The following is a 23,925-nucleotide window of genomic DNA, read 5'->3' on the forward strand; positions in this document are numbered from 1 at the left end:
ATTTTCTGGCTGACTTTTGGACTTACTTCAAAATGATGTATAGATTATAAATACAAAGAAGATTTTTAATTAACTTCCCCCACTTTTTTTGCTCTTTATATAAGATTATTCATTGGTTGTCCAGTTGATGTTTGACTTAACCTTTTCAGCCCGGCAGACGTGTATACACGTCGAGCATACGTTCCGGCAGACGTGTATACACGTCTTTTTGACATAGTGATCTTCTAAGGTATATTTCTCCCATTGGCTTCTTTGCTAGCCGTAGAAGTAAAGAAAAACGGAAAGTAGAGGTTCTAAGCTTTCTTTTGATATATGGTGATGTAATGTTTTGATCACGTGGTGAGGCAGCAGATTTCGTAGAAAAAGTAGAGAAAAACACTGAATCAAGATGGCGACAAGAAATGGGTTTTTCAAACTTACTGCTAAAGCTCTTGGATTTTTTGACTGGTTTAGGCCACTTTTCTTCATGGAAACATTGTTTTTATAATGCAAAACATCCAGTAAGTATATCCTATATTTTTGTTTGTTTTTAGCATAAAAATTCCATTATTTGTCATTTTGACCACTTTTCTCGACAAACCATAGGCGGGTCGACCCAAACTTACAGTACTTTTTACTTTTCTTCAGGTTGGAGCATGGAAAGTTGACAAATCAATGCAAAAGTGTTTCTGCACCTCATATATTTCAAAGGAGCACCAAAGAATTTGAAAAGCCTGGATTTATGTTGAATTGCACTACTTCTTTCACTCTCTCCAAGCACCAGCGACGGTCGATCGATCCCCGAAATTCTTGGCTCATAACGATGTCCTGATTACAGCTTATATGGATCAAAATGATAGCAGGAACCACATAACAGCCACATGGAATTATTATGATGACATTTAGCATCCCTTATGGTCAAAAGAGACCAGATTTGATAGCAATGAGTTTGCCTCAAAAGGCTTACGGTTTTTGGAAACTTTGCAACTGTCGCCGACTATGCCATCTAGTTTCACGGTAGCCGATACCCTTCAAAAGCTTCAGGAGCTAAGAATACTGACTAAAAGTGTTGCTTAGATAGTTGGGAAATACTTTTACACCATTTTTGATGTTGTAGCTGCTTCTAGAAACAGATTATCATCAAAATACTTCAAAATTGTATGTATTGGATTTTTTCAACTGAAAATCGTGATTTTTGGCAAAAGTGACCGATATTTGGGCGGCTGGTGTGACACATACAGATTTTTCTGGATGCTGACTTTTGGTATATTACTTCAAAATGATGTATAGATTGATAAATAGCCAAAGACAGATTTTTTAATTAACTTCCCCCCACTTTTTTTTGCTCTAGAAGTGAAAAATGCAGAAAAAGTGACATTACCGCAAAACGTGAAAAAAAACTGTGGTTTACGTGATGCTACCATTTTTGTTGGAATATTCTATTTGGATTGGTACCTGATCTAAAAGTTGTAGAATTTAATTAGCTTTTCAGGGATACCTTACTTTTTTTCTAAAGATTCCTAGTTCTTGAGTTATGATAAAATAACTGAACATGTCTATTTTCTGAAAAAATGTTGCGCGCTGACAGCGTGAAAATTTAAAAAGTTGCGCGCTGGAAAGGTTAAATTTTGTTGTTTTGTGTTTGTTAATGTAGGTGTAGCTTGCAAAGATTCTAATTCTCTCTTCATTATATACTTTCAGGTTAGTTGCCATCATACTGTCCAGTAGCCCCTAGATCAATGGATTATTTTGCACCTTCACGTGGTTGGTACGAGATCTTTGTAAACACTGAGAAAGTCTGCTAATAAGATGAGGGGAGCCATTTTTAACTTTAAGGAAACAACAGAATGGAATAATTCAATCAAAATGATGATGTGTACCTAACATTTAGTTTCTTCGAAGTTTTTGGATTCAAAATTTTCCCTGTAAACTGGATATCAATATTTGTCATGTAAATCATCTCTGGAAAGTACATCTTGATTTGATTTTGACATGTAATTGCCAATGCAAACGAATTTGGATGCATAATGTATATACAAAGTATAAAATTTATAACACAACAACTGAATTTTGATACCAAACATAACCATGCTGCATTATATACATAATGAATAAATGAGTTTCTGATGACATATGGTTTGTTTTCAATTCGGATTGGGGGCTTTTTAACCCGGGTACATGATTCCCTGCTTGATTTGGTAAACAGTTCCACACGAGACACCAGAATGGGGCTAGACTACAATTTCAAGATGATCCAACTATACAGATTTCAGCTTCAGTACAAATTCTAGTTTTGGATACTTTGATGCATCACATCAATCAATTTTCTAATGAAATACTCTTTTCTTGAGCAGTCTGAATAAAATAGTTTTGCTCTTTTTCTCTAAATTTTCATTTGAAATGGCAAAAGGCTATTATTATTAATCTGCTTGAAATTACTAAGTCACATTTTGGCAGCAATAAGATTAATAAATTTGACATTTTAAGAATCAAAATTATATTAAAAATGTTTTGACAGTTTGGTAAATATTTTTATTATTATTAATGCTATTATCACGATCAGATAAAGATTTTTGTGTAAAGTTCAAAAAGTTCTTTAAAAAATTCAAGATAGTTATGATTTTTGAATTGCCAATGTTTTGCACCTCCTTTCTCTTTCCTTCATTTTTTCCATATTTTTTGGTTTTTAAAACTCTTTAACCCAAAAAACTTAGTTTTGCCAGCTTCATTTTGTGTTTAAATGAAATGAATTTTAATTTTTTATCTCTGGTTCATGGTACACTGGACATAAAAAGGTGGCTGTTTTAGCCAATCTAGAGGGTCGAAATTCAAAAACCATGGTGGGCCCTCCTTAGACACTATATATAGCTGAATCACTATATATAGCTGAATCTTTTTTGCACGGTATCCTAAAAATCCTAGATACACCCCTGATCTATCCTTTAGTTCTGTATCCTTTGATACTGTCTCAATCTTATCTCTTCTGAATATAACAATAATGACCTCTAAACACTTTCAAATCTCAATTTTCAGTCTTCAAAACTAAAACTAAAACTTTTTCATTTTCCTCAAACTTTGAAAGTTTTTTATTTGGAATTATTGATCCTAGATTGCTCTTTCACGAATATCATATGATTTTACAGTTTAAATTTGTTAAGTTTTTGTCTTTTTTTTTCTATTTTTAAACAGTTCCAACAAATATTTTTCTTGAAGCAATAAAGTAAAAACTTATGGTTCAATCATTATGAGTTTAAAGAGGGATCCTTGATCCTAAGCGCCTCTCAATAAGTCTATAATACTTTGCCATGAAGGTTTGATAGCTTTTAAAGACTAATGAAGTCTGACGTTGCGTGGAATAAGAAGAAACATTCAACTTTATTTTCTCTAACTTCGAACCGGCTTGATTTTGGACACAGGAAAAAGTCATCAAATCACACCGATGTGAAAGTGAAAATCACACGGTGGGAAAGTATGCATTTCACACTGCTATCCCACGCGTGGGAATCGGTTCGTTTTTACGCCGGTCGGAAACGCAAAATCACACCCCTCAAAATCACACGTGTATAATTGAATTTCCGACGTGGTTAGCGCAGGATCACACGCTTTAAATATTGTGTGTTGAATCGAACAATACACGTGTTAGATCAAAAATCCCACGTCGAATTTCGTACTTCAGGCCCTCTCTCCTCGCGTGTTAAATTGAAAATCCCACGTCGGATTTAGCATTTCACACCCATTTTTTCATGTAATAAATCGAAAATCCCACGTCGAATTTCGCATTTCACACCCACTTTTTTCATGTGATAAATCGAAAATCCCACATCGAATATTGCGTTTCACACCCGTTACTCGTAAGTCAAATTTTGTTTGAATCCTTTATTCACGCCCAAATTGTACCGTGTTAAATTAAAATTTCTGGACCAAATTTCTAATTGAAATGTGTTTAATTGAAAGTTTTTCGCATGTTACGAGTGTAAAGGTTTAGTCAATTAATTTAACAACAAATTAGTGATAGAATGTAATGAATGATCTTGGCGAAAATATAAGTTTACTCTATAAAATCTATACTAAATAAAAACTTCATCAATAATAAATAACATCAAGAAAATAAATTTCAACTTTTACAGCATCACTTTAAAAATGATTTCAAAAATTATGTACATGGATAGTCTTTTAAAAATAAATACTGCATGTCCGGAAAAATACTGAGCAAAATCATGTCAATAAATCTATACTAAATAAAAACTTCAATAATAAATAACATCAAGAAAATAAATTTCAACTTTTACAGCATCACTTTAAAAATGGGTTTCAAAGTTTATGTACATGGATAGTCTTTTAAAAATAAATACTGCATGCCCGGAAAAATACTGAGCAAAATCATGTCAAAATTGTTTATTGAGTTTGTGTCATGAAAATTCTAAGAACGTCCCAGAAAAAATTACGTCCTTCTACTCTGAGAAAAGTAAAATCTCGGTTTTAAAATACAACTCTGTAAAGGTCCCCTGTAAATTATGTATTGGTCAATTTTGTTGTTTTTACCGCCGTACTTCTTATAGAAAAACTCGAAATAATAACGTTATTTTATGCAATAGGGGAAAAAGAGAAAAATGTCACTTTTCATGAAAGCAAAATTATATTTTCTTTCGAAGTAGGTATTTTTTGTGGGACACCTTGTAAATACTGTAAATACGAAGATAAGAAAACAAAGGCAACAAATCCCTGAAAACACACAAACAAAATACTGGATGACCCACGAAAAAGTATCACGGATCGATGACAAATTTGAATTTTTACCAAATTTATTTTTCATTGCAAGATAGGCGAAGTAGAAATTGGTACACTTTTTAAATTTGCTTCAGAAGAATCGAAAAACACAAATTGCCTACAGTTCATGAACAATATCCAATAAAACAAAAATTAAGAATGGCGTGTCCGGAAAAAGTATTGAGTCTGAACAGTTTTAAAGTGTGTGAAACCTGGTCGACACAACGTTTGTTTTACATCAGTACGTATAACCTACTCGATTTGTCCAGACAGCTTGAACGGTTCATAAACTATAAATTGTTTTGGTAAAAGTTATACTAAAAACGAAAACTAATTGGAAGATGGAAAATAGAAACAGCGATATATCTAATGATCAAATCTACATTTCTATTTTCAATTATTTCGTTTTTGGCACAATTTTGACCATATCCAGTGCGTTTTCGACTGGTTTATGCAATACCATGACCTTTTTGTTGACAAACAGCCATCTCCCAAACGTTTCTATCCCTTGGTCCATTGTCGCCCTGCCACCAATACCACCCAACATACCAGCCTTGAGAGAATACTTAAGCAAATCATTTCTTGTAGAAAATTCTTGAATGCCGCAATAAGTTTTTGCAATATTCATGAATTCAACTGCATCAAAGTCTGAAAGAAAAAAAGAAACACATTAAAAATCTACTAATTTCTGGTGGTAAGTTTTTTAATCAACATCTACACACTGATATTCATATTATAAGGTGATGTTTGAAACTTACTACATATTAGCTTTTCAAAAAGCAAGTTTTGGCACAGTAAGTTTAACTTCATTTCCGATATCTTTAAATGTACAAATAATTGTTCTACCGTTTGAAAAATGTAAACTAGAATTGGAAGCTCATACTCTACTTCTTCCAAACATGTACGTTCAGATTGATATTTTTTTCTATCTAAAAAACCTTTTCTAAAGTTGGTCTAAAATGCCAAGTGCAAGTGTTTATACCTTCTGATCTAGGAAAGTTAAGTACGAAAAAAATCTGAATGTTATAAGACAATTTCCAACTTCTTACCTGCAACTGAAAACTCCTCAGTGAAATCTTCTGAGTCTTCAATTTCTACAATTACGATCTGAAGTAAGAGGAAAGAAATTTATTTTAAATCAGTTCATTACAAAAAATGCTCCAAAAAGTCAAAGTCTCAAAAAAAAAACACCACAATACAGTATGTTGTATTATTGCACAATCGGTTTAAAATTTTTAATGAAGCAAATAAATTTTCAGCATGACTAATTTTGTCTCAAATATTATATCATGGATGCTTGCTGATGTAGTCAAAATTTCACCTGTATATACCTGTATCTGTTTCTAAGGGACCAATATGTATGCCTGATTCATTTATTTTCTCTTTAGCATCTTCCTTGTTTTTGATCTGAGTATTAAAGTAGAGCATGTTATAACATATGAAGAAAAAGCTTGAAATAAGCACAAGTGTTATTTTACACAAAAGGAATTTCTTTGAATGGTACAGTAGATGAAAGCAAATGATGATTTAAGAATTGACACTGAAATGACCAAAAACAACAGAAAAAAAACCCTTTTAAAACCACAGCACTAAAATTATCTTCAGGGATGTTCCTGGATGTTTTCACTTCATGTCAAAATTCCTCTAAATTCAAAATGGCAACGGGAGGTCAACTATTGATTCTCACCTAATTTCACAGACAATTTTTCTGAAAGAAGCATTTCTTGTGTTATATAATCAAATGAAAAAAATTAAAAGGCTTAAACAAAATGCAAACACATTCTTACCTTAACAGGTGTATCCCAAGGTAGTCTGAACGGCGACTCTTCAGTTTGCTGTGAATTTTCAATTTGCTGCGAACATTGTTGTGAATCTTCAACAGGAGAAAACTATAAACCAAAACAAACGTTTAAATTAGGGATAATAATTGTAATTAGTTTTTTTGTAATGCAAATCAAAGACTGATTAAAAGCAAAGAGCATCAATGCTTGCTACTGTGCTATCCTGTAGCAGCAAAATTCAACAACTTTTCATTGAAACCAAAAATATAAAAGAAGAGGGAAACGAAACTTACCAGCCCTAGTGACCGTGTGAATGGGTTTTCTCTGACCTGTAAGATAAAAGTTCCTGTTATAAAGAAGGATGAAAAGCTTTATTTTTATCAAGATAACAAGGTTAGATAAGTTGTTATAATCAACGCAACAAATGGATAATGTAGTGGGCTGGTTAGTGTCAAACAAAATTTTCTGTTACGCCTGTTGATTTAGTGTACAATTTACTTCAGAAATCAACTGAACAAAAATGGCAGTCACAAGGATAAGAAAAGGACCTAACACTGTGTGAGTGGAGAGAACGAAGATATTTTGAATAATTTGACTGGTCGAAATATCTCAGCCTTAATGGACAAAAAGGAACCTAACCTAAGGAAACCAAACAGAAAATGGAGAACAGAAAATGTAAAATGCAAACACCAATTCTTGAACTTAAACCAACTTAAAATGTAACAAAACCAAAAAGAACCGAAATAAAACGACAGTAAATTAAACTTTAGTAAAACGCACCTCTCACACACAAGACACTCACTCACGTCTCTCAGTGTTGAACTAATTCCTATCTACAAAATTTACAGCTAATAAACATATCCTAATTTCCCTAGAGGAATTACAAATGATATATAAAACGTATAAAACGCAATTTGGGGATACAAAAGACACTTAAAACAAAAGGGACACTAAACAAAAGAGGACTCAAGAGACACATGAAAACTAAAAGAATCTACAGGGAATACTAATTAAAACACAGAAACATTAACAACACGGCCAATCAAATCACTCTCTCTCCATCAACATATGGCTCCCCTCAAGATTTTCCAAATCTTGATCTATAATTTCGTTGGCTCTTCGGTGGGGAATCTTTTACCATACTTGGTTGATCTTTCTCGATTTGATCACAAACTTTCGAACATTGGGTGTTACGTCACTTCGTCAGGGCGGATCAATTTGCCAGGGTGGGACATCAGGGTCTGGATCTGTATTAATATCGGATGGATCGTCAATGCGATGTTGCCAGGTTTGGGACGACCAGCTTCTCTTCTTTGAATAGGACGATACTTCACTTACTTTCGAAACATTAATAAATGGCGTTTCAGATTTCATACAATCTTTTTGAACGTGCGACTGGCGATCAGAATCAGGCGTAATACAAACAGATTCATTTTCAACAAAATCGATCGAACTTTCAGACTCCTTTTCAGAATCACGTTCAACAAAGATTGACTTCTCAACAATTAATGATCTTTTCACACTAAACTCATGAAGTGATGTAGGATGACTCAAATTACATATAACTTTTGAGCTCTTACAATCAACAGACACATGACCTTTCTGAAGACAACCAAAACATAACCTTTCCCTCATGATAAAATTGTACTTTTGCCTAAAGGTTTTGTTCTTATAAAATGAAGATTTTTCCAAGTCAAAAACAGAAGGTCTCGAACCAATGTCAGATTTTCCAGAACTAGGCTTTACAAAAACAGATTTTCTAACATGCTTTGGCTTAGATGCAGATGGTGGCTTAGGAACAAATACTGATTTTTGCGGAGATTTAAAACAAGATGGAAAATTGGTACTATGGTTATAAGCAGAATTAACATAAATATTTTTCAAAGCTTTCAACTCAGATGACACATGACATAACAACCTTTCAAGTGATTTAATCTTGCCAAATATTTCAGCATGAAATTTTCCATGGGCAGACATGACAGATAAAAATTTGTGGAACACGGATGGTATAATGTTCTTATAAACGATGACAAAATTTCAGGCGAAAACCTAACCTAGCTGGATTTTCAACACTTAAGTGATTAACATCCAGAAACCAAAATTGTATTATTGTTATTATATATGATGTTCAATATAAAATCTAGGTGGATTTTCACACTTAAGTGATTAACATCCAAAATTCTTAATAAAAGTTATGTTATGACAACTATATGGCAATCAACACTCAGAACCGTGCGAACTAAAAGATAATTAACATAAAACTCTTCTCAGGATGAGAAAAAGGAGAAATAGCTATAATAAAAACCAATAAGACAAATCTCAGAAGAGACAAAACAATTTCAAAACACTCTCCCTATGGGGAGACTAAACAATGAACAATCAAAATTCTAGTTGGTGACGGACCAAAAAATGCAAAAATGATCAAACTTCAAATTTCTTTTCAAGCGAAGATCAAACCGATCCCAAAATGCAAAATGAATAAAAATTAAAAAATCAAAAAAAAAAAAAAAAAAACGAAACAAAAATCTCGAACAAACCAAAGTCGCTTTACTGAGTTACAACGCCTGTTCACACAGGAACAAAGCAATTCTCGCTCTCTGAGGAATAATTTGGCCACAAAATGCTTGTGCTAAAGACAAGACTTCACAATAGTTTCCAACCAATGGAAACCCCACGGCAACACGTCTATTGCACGGAACAAACGACACTACGTCTAGTGTGCGGACAACGATACCACGTTAGTATACGGACTCAAAACTCAGCTCAAAAAAGTGACAGGAAGTTCAAAGAAATAAAAATCAAAAAATCTCGACAAAAAATGTAAAATATCTCAAAAACGGCAAGCGAAAAATCTGGAAACAAAATTCAAAAAAATCTAAAGTCAAAAGAAAGTCTCAAACATATGAGAAAAACAAAAAATCAAAATCAGTAAATCAAAAAAAAATTCAAAACACTCTAGCACACGCACTACTCAAACATATGAATAGGAGACAGAAATGCAGATGGAAACAGAAATACAGATACTAGTTTAATTTACTTGTGAGTGGAGAGAACGAAGATATTTTGAATAATTTGACTGGTCGAAATATCTCAGCCTTAATGGACAAAAAGGAACCTAACCTAAGGAAACCAAACAGAAAATGGAGAACAGAAAATGTAAAATGCAAACACCAATTCTTGAACTTAAACCAACTTAAAATGTAACAAAACCAAAAAGAACCGAAATAAAACGACAGTAAATTAAACTTTAGTAAAACGCACCTCTCACACACAAGACACTCACTCACGTCTCTCAGTGTTGAACTAATTCCTATCTACAAAATTTACAGCTAATAAACATATCCTAATTTCCCTAGAGGAATTACAAATGATATATAAAACGTATAAAACGCAATTTGGGGATACAAAAGACACTTAAAACAAAGGGGACACTAAACAAAAGAGGACTCAAGAGACACATGAAAACTAAAAGAATCTACAGGGAATACTAATTAAAACACAGAAACATTAACAACACGGCCAATCAAATGTTCATAACGATGGAGCACTCTCTCTCCATCAACACACTGTATAATCTTACCGATTCTTCAGAAGGTGTGTCTATTCTAGTAGACGTCTTTGGAGACATTTTCTTTTTTGAATCTTGCGTCTTGACTTTGTCAGATGAGGACTAAAGGTATTTTAAGACAAAAATTGAGAGCCTAATAATCAAAATCATCCATTGTGTGAGCACTGCTCAACTATAACATAGTGAGGTGAACAGAGGTCAATTCCCTCTTTTCTCAGACTTTTTCTAAATAACTCAAGCGGTGCGACAAACTTGAACAGATACTCTTATGCAGAAACCATTATCTGCTCTGAGGTCAAGCAATCCCTAACATAAAAACAATAAGAGCTTAGAAACTTACAGTTCTCAACTTTTTTGAAGACGTCCCAATGAGTGTTGTCTGATTTTTCCTTTTTCCAACTTCTTTTGAAATCTAAGGGATAAAATCATTTTCAAAACTATATATAGCACCCTAACATATTTTTTGTAAAAAAGAACAACTACTGGAAGTGTGAAACTATTAGAGGGCCTTTGATGAAAACAAGTTTGATAAAAATACCAAACTGGCACAGAGTTATATTTGGTACACCTGGACCAAAATGGCTAATTTTTTCTACACAAAATTTGATTATTTCAATTTACATACAGTCATGTCCACGCCATCAGTGGAAGTCTTGCCGGATGAATTCACTACATCAACCTGAAAATTGATTGAGTACTTTTGATGAGAGACAAATTTTCATGCTAGAAGTGTTATTCATGCTAGTAGAGTAGTAGTAATAGTAAGTAGCAGTAAGTATTATTTGACATACTTTTTAGCAGCGCAGGATTGTTTTCTTAAATATTAAATATGAAAGGCCTAAAATATTAAAAAGGCTTTTCCAAATTTCCAATAGGACGTAATTTTGCATCCATAACACTAACAGATTGGGGGTTTCAGATAGAATGGGGACCTCATGTTTTTAGTGGGACCTTGACCCCCTTGACTATTTATTACCTTTTCAGTACCCAGATCTAGTTTCTTCTTTGCCGTTTTCTTAGCTGTTTTCTGTGGAGGGTTCTGTAATACCAAAAGTTAAATGTTTTTTGAATTATTTTTGTTGGATGAAAAACTGAAAAACTCTTCATTTCATTCATTAATTGCACACTCATTGCATTACTTATACTTATGTCCTCTTTGTTACCCCGTAACAAACACACTTATTAAATGGGCCCAAGGAAAATGCCTAGAAAAATCATAATTCATCTGCAAAACCAAGGCAATAGAAATGTTTGTTTGATCCATGAACTTGTCCTTGAGAGATTTGAAATTTAAAGGAGGCCTGCTTTCTAGTAATAAGCCTAATACGTGAAGTGTAAAGAGCACTATGGTTATTACGAAAACGAGTAAGCCTAATTTACCTTATAATCCATTCCTTTCCTCACATTCCTTCGCCTTTCTTTCATTATTTGAATTACTTTTGACTTCACTTTATCAGCCTCAACAACAGACTTAAGCAATGGGTTCTCTGATAGTTTTGTAACCAGTTCTTCAAGTTCCTTTTTGTTGTCAGTATCATCCTTATTGAATGTTGGCAAATTGTTTCCAGGCCACTTTTTCACAACTTGGTTTCTTATGTAGCGTTGCCTATTATAAAAAAAGCATTTTCTTAACCTGAAATTTGCAAGGTTTTTGTTAATGACATATTTTTATAAAGATTTAGGAAAATAAAATCTTGCTAATCATGTTTAAGCCTTGACCTAATTTTGCTGTATGCATATAAAAAAGACTTTTATAACATTTTGAAAGAAAAAAAATTAAAATCAATGATTTTTATCATTAATTGATTATGGTTTCCTGTTTTCCCCACATTTCCAAGAATATTCTGCAATCCATTGTGGGAAAGGTGGGAGTGTGCTGCCCATATCCCTAGATTTCAAATTGGCCTGATTTTTGAAGATTTAGAGCTTGAAAAAGCTTTACAGTACAGAAAAAAATGAAATGAGATTGACTTACTGTACATTTTCGAGATGATTTTCCAATACAGTGGATTGGGGAGTATTCGGAATACCTGAGCTTCTTGTTCCCCTATTTTGTTGAGGATAAATTGACTTAAAAGTCAAAATTTCACGTACTGTAAGACCCATCTTATTCAATATGAAAAATTGATCACTCGATGTGAGCAAAGTCACGAATAGGTTTCCATCCAATCCATGCTCTGTAAAATTAGAAAGAAAAAGGTCAGCATGTTCGAATAAAGGGTGGGGGGTTGTAAAATTTTGGAGATTTTAATAAACAGGGGGGGGCTTATTTCCCGGGGGGGGTGTTGAAGATTGTATATTTGAAAATCCAAAAGTAAGGTAAATATAGGCTAAAATCAGGCTATTAGGAGCAAAGTAAATAACCTTCTCTTTGACAGCTGAAAATATTCGTAAAAATTTAATAAATAGTAGGACCCCCCTGTTTATTAAATTTTTAGTCCAGCCATAAAAGCAATGATAGAGCCATGCATAATTACTGTATCATACATATTGTAATAATTATGCATGGTTTTATCATTGTTTTTCTGCTGGACTACATAATTATTCAACAGGGTGGCCTCTTTGAAAAAAGGTCTATGAGGGGTATGTGCGGACGGGACCTCCGAAAACCGACCCTTAGAGAGACCAAATTTTAGTGAAAAACTGACCCTTGGAGAGACTTTTTCGAAAAATTTCCTACCCTTAGTGATACTTTTTTGTAACTTTTTCTCTCAAAATCAATTTTTTTTCTAAAAATCGTGATTTTTCCCACCCTTAGAGACTACTTTGAAATTTCTGATTTTTGTAACCCTTAGAGAGACTTTGAAAGGTGAAAAACCTGACCCTTACCGTCCGCACATACCCAGCACCTATTTCTGCCTAAGTACCCCACCGGGACAATTCCTTATTTTTTGAACCATTTTCAGCCTCGAGTTCCTTATAAACGTGTTCCTTATAAAAAAAAAAATGTGTAATTACCTAATTTTTGAAAAATTATAAGGGGGCCTGTTTATTTGGAACCTAACAGTAGCTTTATAATAAACAAACATCCTGTAATGGTTATACCCCTCTTACCTGTTGAAAAAGGGCTATGGTTATTAAAATTCTGTTTTTAAACCATACAGGGATATCAATTAACTTTTCCAGGACCAGGCCAGGGCCAGGGGTCTGAGCCTTGATTTCCAAGGGGTTCTTGTTTACGGGTCGTTGTAAAACATGGAGTAGCTCCATGGAGTACTCCAATGGAGTACCTATTGGAGTACTCTAAAAATGTTGCAGACCAGATTTTAGATCGCCGCGAGAGGAAAATAAAGACCTGTATAATTTTGTATTTGTTCTAAAACCACTCTGTAGCAAGAATGTGGTTGTCATGTTGGTCTCTTTTTATATCCTTTCATGTCATCTGCATCACATTGAGTATGAAATTCTCATATGAAAGAAATAAGTTGGCGGACTCCATTTATTGTGATTGTCTTATTATTTTGTTAATTGAAGTGTATTTTGTCAATAAAATGACAATGAATAATTTAATAATCTAAAACCCCTCTGTAACCTCTCTCGCAGACTGTCCCCAACTGCCATTTCATATCCAGTCATACTACCTGCATCATATTGAGTATGAAAAAAATTCCTTTTAGAAATGGGTTGATAAGCTATGTATTCTATGATTGTCACAATATTTTCTTTATAAAAGTGAATCTGTTGACAAAAGGACAAAAGAAAAATATTGCTTTAAGAAAGCTCTAGTGCCCTACTGGTGTTGCATAAATAATATAACACATAATACTATGATTACACTGATATTATATGTATTATTATAAAGTGTTTGATATATCAGAGCTATTCTGCAAGCTAAATCTGGTCTGTTAATTGTAGAATCAACAAAGATTTTTAAGCAGAGAGCGTGCGCTATATGAGCTTTACTGCCAGAAATGATGGTGGCCATTTTTTCACAAACAAATACTTGAGAAATTCTTTTGATTGCTATAAATTGGAAGTTTACAGCTGGTGGAAAAGGTTGATTATCAAATTTGTGATATTCATCGCTTTGACTGGTATTTTAGGGGGTACTCCATTAGGTACTCCATTGGAGTACTCCATGGAGCTAATCCATGTTTTACAACGACCCCTTGTTTACTTTTTTTAGATTTTCAAAGGGAGTTATTAAAGTTTCCAGAGCTTTCCTTCCTCCTCAAACTGACATCAATTCAATAGTTGTTTCACAAAATTTCATTTTGCAGGGCCAGAGCCAGAGGGGTGTTTACCTTGTTGTTTATTCATAATTTATCTATCTCTACTTACCATCAAATTTTTCGGCAAAGGAGGGGAAAACATCTATCAGCATTTCGGAAATTTCTTTCTTTGAAAACTCAGTAAATTGAGAATAGCTGTGGTTGTCCATCATGTTCTTTGGCATTTTTCTTCTTTTTGTCGGTTCTACTTTCTTTCTGTCGGTCTCGTGTCGCGTGTTAAAAATTAAAAATTAAAAAAAAAATACCACGAGATTTTTTTTGAATACATTAATTTTGCAGCTTAAAAAAATTAAGAAACTAATTCATATACGATTATATCCCATAATAAAAATCCATTATTTCTAAAACTAATTCTTCAACGTATTGTTAGAATTTAAATTTAATTCATAAATGCTTTGAATAGCTCAAAATGAAGATTTTATTATTAGAAAAATGAGTCTTTAAATTCTATCTATTTGAATTTGTTTCTAGTTACCAATAAAGACGGAATCCATGGTCCCTTAAGCTATAATAAAAATGATTGTAGCGAAAGGACCTTTAGTCTAGGAAGTGAAACCGCGTTGATGCTTTTTACGCGCGCTTCTGTTCAGAACCCAGAAATATCGAAATCAAAATAAAACCATGATATCAACAAATGTAGAAGTAGAGACACTAGAGTTTAGAGTTATTCTGTTAGTTGGTGGTTTTGGTAATTTTTCTTGGTTTGCAACACTCTGCATTCTGTTACGTTCATCAGTCAATGGTTGGAATTTTGAAGTATTTTATACGTTGAATAATTACAATTAACTGTTTTTATAACCGATACCACAACATCCCCTATCTTTTATTATCTGTCAGACTGTCCAGATCAGACTACTATTGTACCCTCCCTTATGGATTTAACAATATGCCAAAGCGAAAATTAACCTGGCAGAGACATGAAGTTGATTTATGTTATTGTTATCTTTCATCTGTACAACCTCATAAACACTGCCCCTGTTTAAATTGTGAAGGCGCACCTGTACACGAAAAGACAGAGCGAAAACATCGCAAACAATTTTTTGAACGTTTTGGGGAAGAATTATCTGAAGATGAGGTTGGTAGTGGCGAAAATAGTAGTAGTGATACCTCTAATTATGATTCAAATGAAGACAACCGACAAAGCATGCAGCAGACAGACACTGAGGAAGAACAGAATTTTGACAGTGATGACAACAGTCAAAATAGTGGCGGTCAAAGTGATGATAACAATCTTGATCTTAGTGATAACAATATCGGAGATGGTGTGGGAGAAAGAGATGTAGATGAAGCCAATGAATTAAACCAATTGAATGTAGACATTGTCGTAAACAACAACCGGTAAGTTTCTTCATTTCATATTTCTATATTTTTGTGCATTATTGCTCTGGTATATATCAGTCTCAGTAGGTTAGACTGGTAGACAAGAGGGCCGCAAAATTTGTGTAGAAGATTTTTTATGATACAGTACCATAAGCTAGTTAGTCTAATAATATCGACATCCCTCTTCTCTAATTTCGACACCCTTCATTAGATAGAAATAATATGAAGGTCAGAATCGCTGATGGAAATTTTTTTCTTTACTTAATGATTCGGAGAGGAAAAAATCTTTTGTCTATCAGTACTGATAGTCCGAATTACTGCAGTAATTCGGACGTTCCTATTATTCGCATCTCTGATAAGGGTTTCGAAATTGGAGGAAGGATGTCGACATTAGACCAACTTAAGTCTAATCTCGACACCCGTCTTCTAATTTCAACACCCTTCTTTATAGATATGAATAATATGAAAGTTGGAATCGAAAATTTTTTCCTCTCTTACCACTAAGCAAAGAAAAATAGTTTTGGCCTTTCTATTATTTTCAGCTCGTCGAATTTAGACAAGGGATGTCGACATTAGACCAAGTTACGGTAGTTGTTTGGGAGATCGCGACGGCCTATTGTATAACAAATTACTCCACATATTTCATTACTCTTAGACATAGTGTGCACCCCCCCCCCACTCTGCAGGGGGGGTTTTGGATTTTTGGGTCCAAAACAGCCAGGTGGGAGTCTGAAATTTTGGACTTTCAGGTGGGGGAAATAGGTTGAGGTGGGACTAGAAATCTTTAGGTGGGACTTTTATGGAAATCTTGAAAGAAAAATTATTTTAAATTTTAGATTTTTAAATATTTGTCTTTGAATCCTGTAATCTGTTTTTCATTGAAAATTCCCCTAACTTTTTATTGGAATTTTCATTCCAAACTGCCCGAAGTGCCAACTGTTTGCCAATCAAATATGCAAAAAAGTTGGCCTTCATAAGGCAAAAATTAATGCTTTTAAACGAGTCATTCGAAAGTTCGAAAGAGTCTGCAAAGCCAATTAAAATCATTCTATTCTTCATGTACGTTAGTTCCCTATTTTAGGTGGGACTTGGAAAGTCAACTATCAGGTGGGAGTTTCTCAAGTGCTGGGACCTGAAATTTTAGGTGGTACCTTGACCCCCCCTGCACACTATGCTCTTAGGTGCCAAATAAACGGGGGGTTCAAATAAAAAGGGGGTTCAAAAATCTTTGAGATTTTAATATACGGGGAGGACCTAATTGCTGGGGGGTTGGAAATTGCACTTCTGAAAGCCCAAAAATAAGGTAAATATAGGCTAAAATCAGGCTATTTAGAGCAAAATAAGGGGCCTTCTCTTTGACGGCTGAGAATATTTTTAAAAATTAATAAACAGGGGGGTCCTAATAAGGTCCGGGGGTTGGAAAATTTTCAAAAAATTAACAAGCGGGGGGGGGCTTTATTTGGCACCTAAGAGTAGTACTTTCCCTCAGCGATTAGCTTAAGTTTCTGTAAATCATAAATAGCACCGTGAAGTCGGGGAACTTGCATCAGTGGAGGCAAACATACATAGCCATCAAATGACTGACCAATGAAAGCAGCAAAATTTCAAAACAAATTAACTACGCAGCTCCGCTCGCAGCTCTACTCTACCATTTTTGTTTTGATTTAAGTTTGTATTTTAATGACCAGACAGGTCATTAATTTGAGGGCTATGTATGTTTGCCTCCACTTATGCAAGTTAGCCGACTTCACGGTGGTCAGTCTGTCAGAGGATGTACTGTATTGTTCTTATATTTTGTGAAAGATATTGCTTACTGTAGACTTTTTTATTTGAATCAGCAATTTCAAATATCTTGTGTGAACTAAATTTTTCAAAAATGGTTTAAATTACACAAAAATTGCATAAATCCTTAAATTAGATAGAAATACAATAATATCTATAATTTCACCTTTAGTGGTCAAGTGTTGGTGGAAAACCTACTTCAAACATTGACCCTAGCTTCTGATATGAACGCTTCAATCTCAATGACGGAGAAACTTTTGGTGTATGTTGGCAGTTTGGTTAACAAGTTTTCAGATGTTGGAGATGATTGGCCAAAAACTTTTGCAAAGGCAACATCCATCCTCAAAACAACAGGGCTGTACAGTCAACCAGATCACCATAAGATATGTTTTAACAACAGAGATCACCCAGCTCATTATAATGTTCTTAATGTTGATGAACCCTGTCCAGATTGTGACATTGAACCTGATATCAATAGATATTATTTACCCCTAAAGGACAAAATTATTCGTTGGTTTATCAATGAAGATCTTACTCTTAAAATGCTTGGTCATTGGAACAACAGGGAGAAATGGTTGGGCAAGGTTGGAGTAACGTATCCCCTTGAAGAGATATGGGATGGGTACAGGTTCAAGGAACTCCAATGGTTTTGGGACCCTGACAGTAGCTGGCCCCTCCCACATAAATGTGACACTTGTAATATGTACATCAGTTTGATGGACTTAAATATCACAAGTGATGAAATCCATGAAATACAATGCTACCATTGTAATGCAATACATGTTATAAAACCCAAAATTGTTTGTGGTGACCCGCGTAACATTGGTCTAATTGGACATTGGGATGGATGGTCACCCAATTTTGGCAGAGGAGTATCACATTCCACTGGTTAGACATTATTTATTTTCAAGAGGGAACTAATTCTTTTTTAATAAGCAAATCAAATTAAAATGATTGTTTTATAGGCCAAAACGGACCGCTGCTGTACTGTAAATTTATTACATTGTGTGAAATAGCTTAATATGTTCCACAGCAGTGATAATTATTTGATTATGAATTCTCAGAATTTTTATATTATTACAATTATCATTTTTATTACCAAGTATTAATTTTAAAATCATTCTTTCTAGGCTCAGTCGAGCTGAACATAGCCAATATGGAGAAGAAAGACCGTTGCAAAAATGATCATGTTTATACGTCCACCTTCATCCCAGAACGCAACCTCCCAAATAGAACACCTACTTCTTTGGATCCGTTCTTGGTTCCTCTTGTTGCCGAGCTTGAAGAACTGTTCATTGATGGTAAATTATTCTTAAAGTTAATTTTTTATTGTTTAATTGGTAGTCTTTTTATAATATCTAAGCACTCTTAATCGAATTGTCTAGCTCTACTAGTTTTTAGTTGCCACAGGCAGTCTAGGATTTTTACTAGATCTTTAGGCAAAGTGCTGGGAAAAAAAGCTGATATGCGGGTGGATAAATCAATTTTTACCAAATTTCAGCCTTGTTTCCATTCAGACTTTCGTCGTCGTGTGCAACTGTCTTAAGTCCCAATATGCAGAATTGTCGCCTGCACCCGACTGTCTATTGGAAGCATTATGTAACAGATTTTTTCCAAATCTCTTTTTAAATTAAGGGTGGATACTTAACAAATTGAAATGAATGAGCTGTTCTTTTGCCAAAAAAGAGTATTTCACTATTAGCTTAATAAATCATATTATTCGGTAGGTTTGTAAAATTGTGATAGTCTCATCTAAATGAAAACTCTGTCAGAAAAAAGTTGTAGAATCTTTCCAAATATAATTGACAGTGAAAACAAAAAAAAATAGACTTGTAATGATATTCATGAGTGGAATAGCTATCACATGAACATTTTCTGAAAAAAAAAATGAAAAGGAATAATAAACTTCCTGTATTGTTTTTCAAATTCAGGAATGGAAGTTGATTACCCAATAGATGTTGGGCCAATTAAGGGTGGAAGGTTTACCATTCGCTGTATGCAGGTATGTTGGACAGGGGATTATCCTGCGCAATGCCAAGTTGGCAAGTTTTCAAATAAAGGAACATATGGCTGTCGAGTTGATGATTGCCGAGGTAATTTATTTGAAAATTTCTCTACAATTTTAAATTATTAAAGAAATTTAACTTTTTTTTCAACAACTACAAATCTTACAAAAAAGTCAAAATAATTGATAAAGAAAGATTTTAAGTCCTCATTTGATTGAGAATTTTTCTATTATTCTACAGCTGGCTAGAAATTTTTTTATTTTTACTATGTTAACCCATTGAATTTGAATTATCGTATAGAAAGGAGGGCATTCTGAAATGTAATCAAATTGCACGAGCAATAGTGAGGGAAATTTGTTTACACTTCCAATGAGGGAAATTAATTCTAAACTTGCCTGACTCAACCTTTTAGGGAAAATCACCCCAAAATTACTTGACAATGACCCCTCCCCCTTTTATGTATTATCTTTCAGAGCATCAACCCCTTGCGTTTAGTGCATCCCAACCTGTCACAATAGAGCCATTATTTAGGTACCAAAAACTGAGCCTGTGTATACTTTTAAAGTGTCATGCTTTAGAGAAACATATGTAGTCTATATTTGCAGCAAATACAATACCTTAAAGGAAGGAATTTTGGTGAAAAGAAAATTAAGTTCCCACCCCATCTGCCAACTTAAATTCTCGCTAATTTAAAATTCCTGCCAAAATTGAATTGTGCATTCATTCCACAAATGCCATTTCAGGCCTGTAAAAGAGCTTTTTCTGTTATTTGATAGCGTTTTTTGCCCAAACTTTTATCCGCCAAATTAAATTCTTGTCAAATTTAATTTTTCAAGAGAACTGTCAAATTAAATTCCTGCCAATTGAAAAATCACTTTCTAAAGAATAAATGGGCAAAAATGTCTCAAAAGTTGGGGGGGAGGGGCAGAAGAATTTTTTCCATTTTCTGGTGGAAGAAACTCATAGGGGGTACCTTATCCGGGGGTGGGGTACTAGGGCAAAAAATTAGAGAAAATTTTGGAATTTCAGTCCCATTCAGAGTCACACAAGGGTAGTACCCCCCCCCCGGGACCTTATCGAAGGGGCAACCCTGGAGGAAACTATGATTTGTGAGCTTCTTATTGTTGTCATTCTTTCTAATGAAAGTATTTTCTTTTCAGGAATGTCAGTGAACGAAAGCAAAGTGAAATATTATACCAATAACCGGCATCATTATACCAACAGGTGGAACAAGAGAAACTTCGATGCTGAATATGAAGATATGAAAAGCATAGAAGAGCTGCCCAACCCAGCTGCTAAGAGTAGGCGTGCTAAGGAAACTGGCTACACTGGACTCAGCGTTTTGGCCAATCTCAACTTTCTGTATGGTTTTGATGTGTTTAAAGATATGGTTCATGATGTCATGCACTTGGTCTGCTTAAATCTTACACGAAAGTTGTTTGTGAGAATCTTCACTGACGAACATTTTGATATCGATGCAGTTGGAAATGAACTTAAAGACTTTCCCTTTACTTCTGGTAACTATGCTTTCCCAATATTTTATTAGCTTGCCCGGGTTTAATGAACACGTTTGACCTTTTATGCATCACAGAAGGAAGTTTTCTACTTGTTTTACTTTCTCGGGTAGTATATGGATCAACCAAAAGTCTCCCTATTTTCTCAAGTTAACATACCCTAGTACTCGTTTTGCTCATTTTTTATGTAAAAAAAAAGTCCCCTTTCACAGAATAAAATAAGTATGGCTTGAGTGAGTGAGACAATATATAATAATACAATAATTCGGGACCTTAATTGAATTTTATGTTTTGTTTTTTTACAGAAATGGTTGACGGTCATTGCCCCAAGAACCTATCCAAATTCAATTCGTGGACCGCAGAGGAGTGGCAAATCTTTGCTTTCCCAGTTGCTGAATTGTTGCTCCACGAAAAGCTGTCTGAACGGGACTACCACCTGGTTTATTTAAATGCCCGCATTGTTGAGCTCTTGTTTCATCACAGAGAGGGACTTCAAGAAGATGAGATTGCGATTTTGAGGGATTCGTGTTGGAGACGCCTCATCATTCTAGAAGAAACTGTCGGTCAGAAACAATGTGTGATAACCACCCACAATTCCCTCCATATTGCTGAAGACATTGAAAGACTTAGCCATTGTGATAATCACTGGTGTTTTAGCAATGAGAGAGTGGTCAAACGGTAAGTTATTTCTCCTATTTTTCTCTATAAAATAAAACTACCTTTTGTTACTGCCGTTAATTTTAAAGCACTATCTACACAAAGATGTCGAAAGGTACCTTATTCTTAATGAGAAAAGTGATGTAGATATACAGTGAAAATATGTAATATTCTTTAATTGTGACGAAATTCAGAACATTGGAACTTGTGGTACCAGCAATATATTTTGAATACTTTTGCAAACAATTAAATTTGCTTGTATCAAGCTCGGGAGTCAAATTCACCAACCAAGCAATAAACGAAGTTTTTTCATCTTTCTAGATACAAGGATTTGCCGACGAATTGTAAAAATATCGAGGCAACTTACGCTAAATTGGAGGTGAAGCGAGAGATACTTGCTGTTGCAGAAGCAAACGAAAAACGAACAACGTATAAAATTGACAGAGTCAATGGAGTAAGTATTTTGATGTGTCTTTGTCCTTACTTTCGCTTATTGTTATTTTAAAGTGAACTTTGTTAACACATTTTAGTCTGGCGATATTAGCTCTATAAAGGCGCTAACCTTGAAAAAATACTCTCTGGCTGAATAGGTGTCTTGGAACCACCAGAAAAAAGCGCAGGAAAAGCTTGGGCATTTTCTTGGTCAAATTTTGATATCGTCACTTTTCAGTACAAAAATATTTCATATTCTTTATTGTAGATTGTGTCAAGCGTGGAAGGTGCTAAAAACTTCCCATACACCGACGACATACCCCTTGTCTTTGTTGGGTCAAGCTCCCTGGCCAATGTTGGCATAGCTGATGACGCGATTCGCGAGGCAATGACGTTATTGGGTCGTGGAGAGATTGAAATCTATCAAAAATATAGATCCTGTTTTGTCAACAAACGAAACACACTCCTTAAGATTGGGTCGTACGTTCTATTACAGTGGTGTAATGTGGGTAAAATAGTGGAATTCATATATTTGAAAAACAACAATGGACCATTTAAGTTCGTTCGTGTTGAGTTGTTCTTTTTGCAACAATACGTCAACCCACAGGAAATCCCGACGCTACAAGCTACTGAGAATTGGGCCGTCGTGGCCATTGAAACAGTCAAACGAAAGGTTTTGGTTTACATGAGCAACGAGAAATTTCTCTGCATGGATTTCAATAGACCTAGTTTTTACTTTAGTTTTGATGCTCTCCCCGATGTTATCCCTTGATTTGAATTATACTCAGGCGAGACCAATTTGATTAATTGTTTTACGGGCTCGACTGACCCTGAAATTCAAAACATCGAAATAAAAATAAAATTGATTTTGGTACTACTTTTTTTTTTCTCATTGCTTTACAGACTGTCAAATTTTCAAAATTGTGGTAGTTTTTCCAAGGTTTTCAGAATTTTATTTCCAAATTTTCATTTAATCCATGAATTCGAGCATTTTGTGTCTTTTAATTTTCTATTTCGCATTTTTGTCAAGATGTAGTAGTTTTTGCTGCCTTTTTAGGAAATTCTATACGAAAAATTCTACTTTTATCTTTATTTTTTCGCCGACCGACCGACCGACCTTTTTTTTGGGGTAGCTTAGCCCGTAAAACAACAAATTAAATTGGCCTTGCCTTATACCGGGTGCGCCACAAAAAAGTTTCTCTCTTTAAAACTTATTTTCTCGAAATCTGAAAATTTTAAAAGAACCATTCCTATTCCATTGGGAAGAAGAAAGATAAACTTAAATTTTGATGGGTCATTTATTAAATTCGGTTCATTAGATCGAAAGTTATGCTCAATTGAATAAAAAAGTTACTTTCAGAAAGTGCACGAAAACGTTAAAAATCGACCTATCAAATTAAACAGAAGCATAATTACATGATGCATCAGTATTTTCGTTTCAGTCATTAAAAATGATAATTAGCTGTCTAAATGACCTTTTGTTATTATAAAGGAAGATTGAATTTCAATGAAAAGAAGAAAATTCGTCGAAAAAGGCCAAAAAATCTGGTAAAATTCATAAAAATACATCAAAAATGGGTTTCGAGGTAGATCCAGTCTTACATAGACTTTATCCAGTGTGGCACCAAAAACCTGAGGAAAATTTTGGTAAAAGTAAATTAAATTGATTTTGATGAAGATTTTAAACCCTTTCGACCCTTCGGTTTCAACATTTATGTGTTTAGTTGCTGAAAAATACTCTTAATCATGTAAAGGCTATTGTAATTGCCAAATTTAAAATAAAAATTTGATAGGTCGATTTTTAACGTTTTCGAGCACTTTCTGAAAGTAACTTTTTTATTCAATTGAGCATAACTTTTGATCTAATGAATCGAAATTAATAAATGA

At 34.2% G+C, this 23,925-nt stretch overlaps 2 protein-coding genes across 2 annotated transcripts; one reads left to right on the top strand and one right to left on the bottom strand.

Moving 5' to 3' along the window:
- Positions 1-6,063: 6,063 nt before the first annotated feature.
- On the bottom strand, positions 6,064-12,345 carry LOC136801428 (uncharacterized). The gene is made up of 9 exons (XM_067058068.1): positions 12,071-12,345; positions 11,476-11,701; positions 11,072-11,134; positions 10,721-10,774; positions 10,436-10,507; positions 10,108-10,197; positions 6,821-6,856; positions 6,534-6,635; positions 6,064-6,153 (listed from the first exon to the last, which is right to left on the bottom strand). Exons 1-9 carry the CDS (start codon positions 12,199-12,201, stop codon positions 6,064-6,066), a joined length of 864 nt encoding a protein of 287 aa, XP_066914169.1. The 5' UTR covers positions 12,202-12,345.
- Positions 12,346-14,796: 2,451 nt separating this feature from the next.
- On the top strand, positions 14,797-22,861 carry LOC136801437 (uncharacterized). Its single transcript, XM_067058078.1, has 8 exons — positions 14,797-15,665; positions 17,602-18,317; positions 18,560-18,730; positions 19,361-19,522; positions 20,596-20,952; positions 21,255-21,627; positions 21,928-22,060; positions 22,307-22,861. Exons 1-8 carry the CDS (start codon positions 15,214-15,216, stop codon positions 22,808-22,810), a joined length of 2,868 nt encoding a protein of 955 aa, XP_066914179.1. The 5' UTR covers positions 14,797-15,213; the 3' UTR covers positions 22,811-22,861.
- The last annotated feature ends 1,064 nt before the right edge of the window (positions 22,862-23,925 follow it).

The sequence above is a fragment of the Clytia hemisphaerica genome, unplaced genomic scaffold, assembly GCF_902728285.1.
Source record: "Clytia hemisphaerica strain Z4C2 unplaced genomic scaffold, Clytia hemisphaerica genome assembly, whole genome shotgun sequence".
Classification (NCBI taxonomy): domain Eukaryota; kingdom Metazoa; phylum Cnidaria; class Hydrozoa; order Leptothecata; family Clytiidae; genus Clytia; species Clytia hemisphaerica.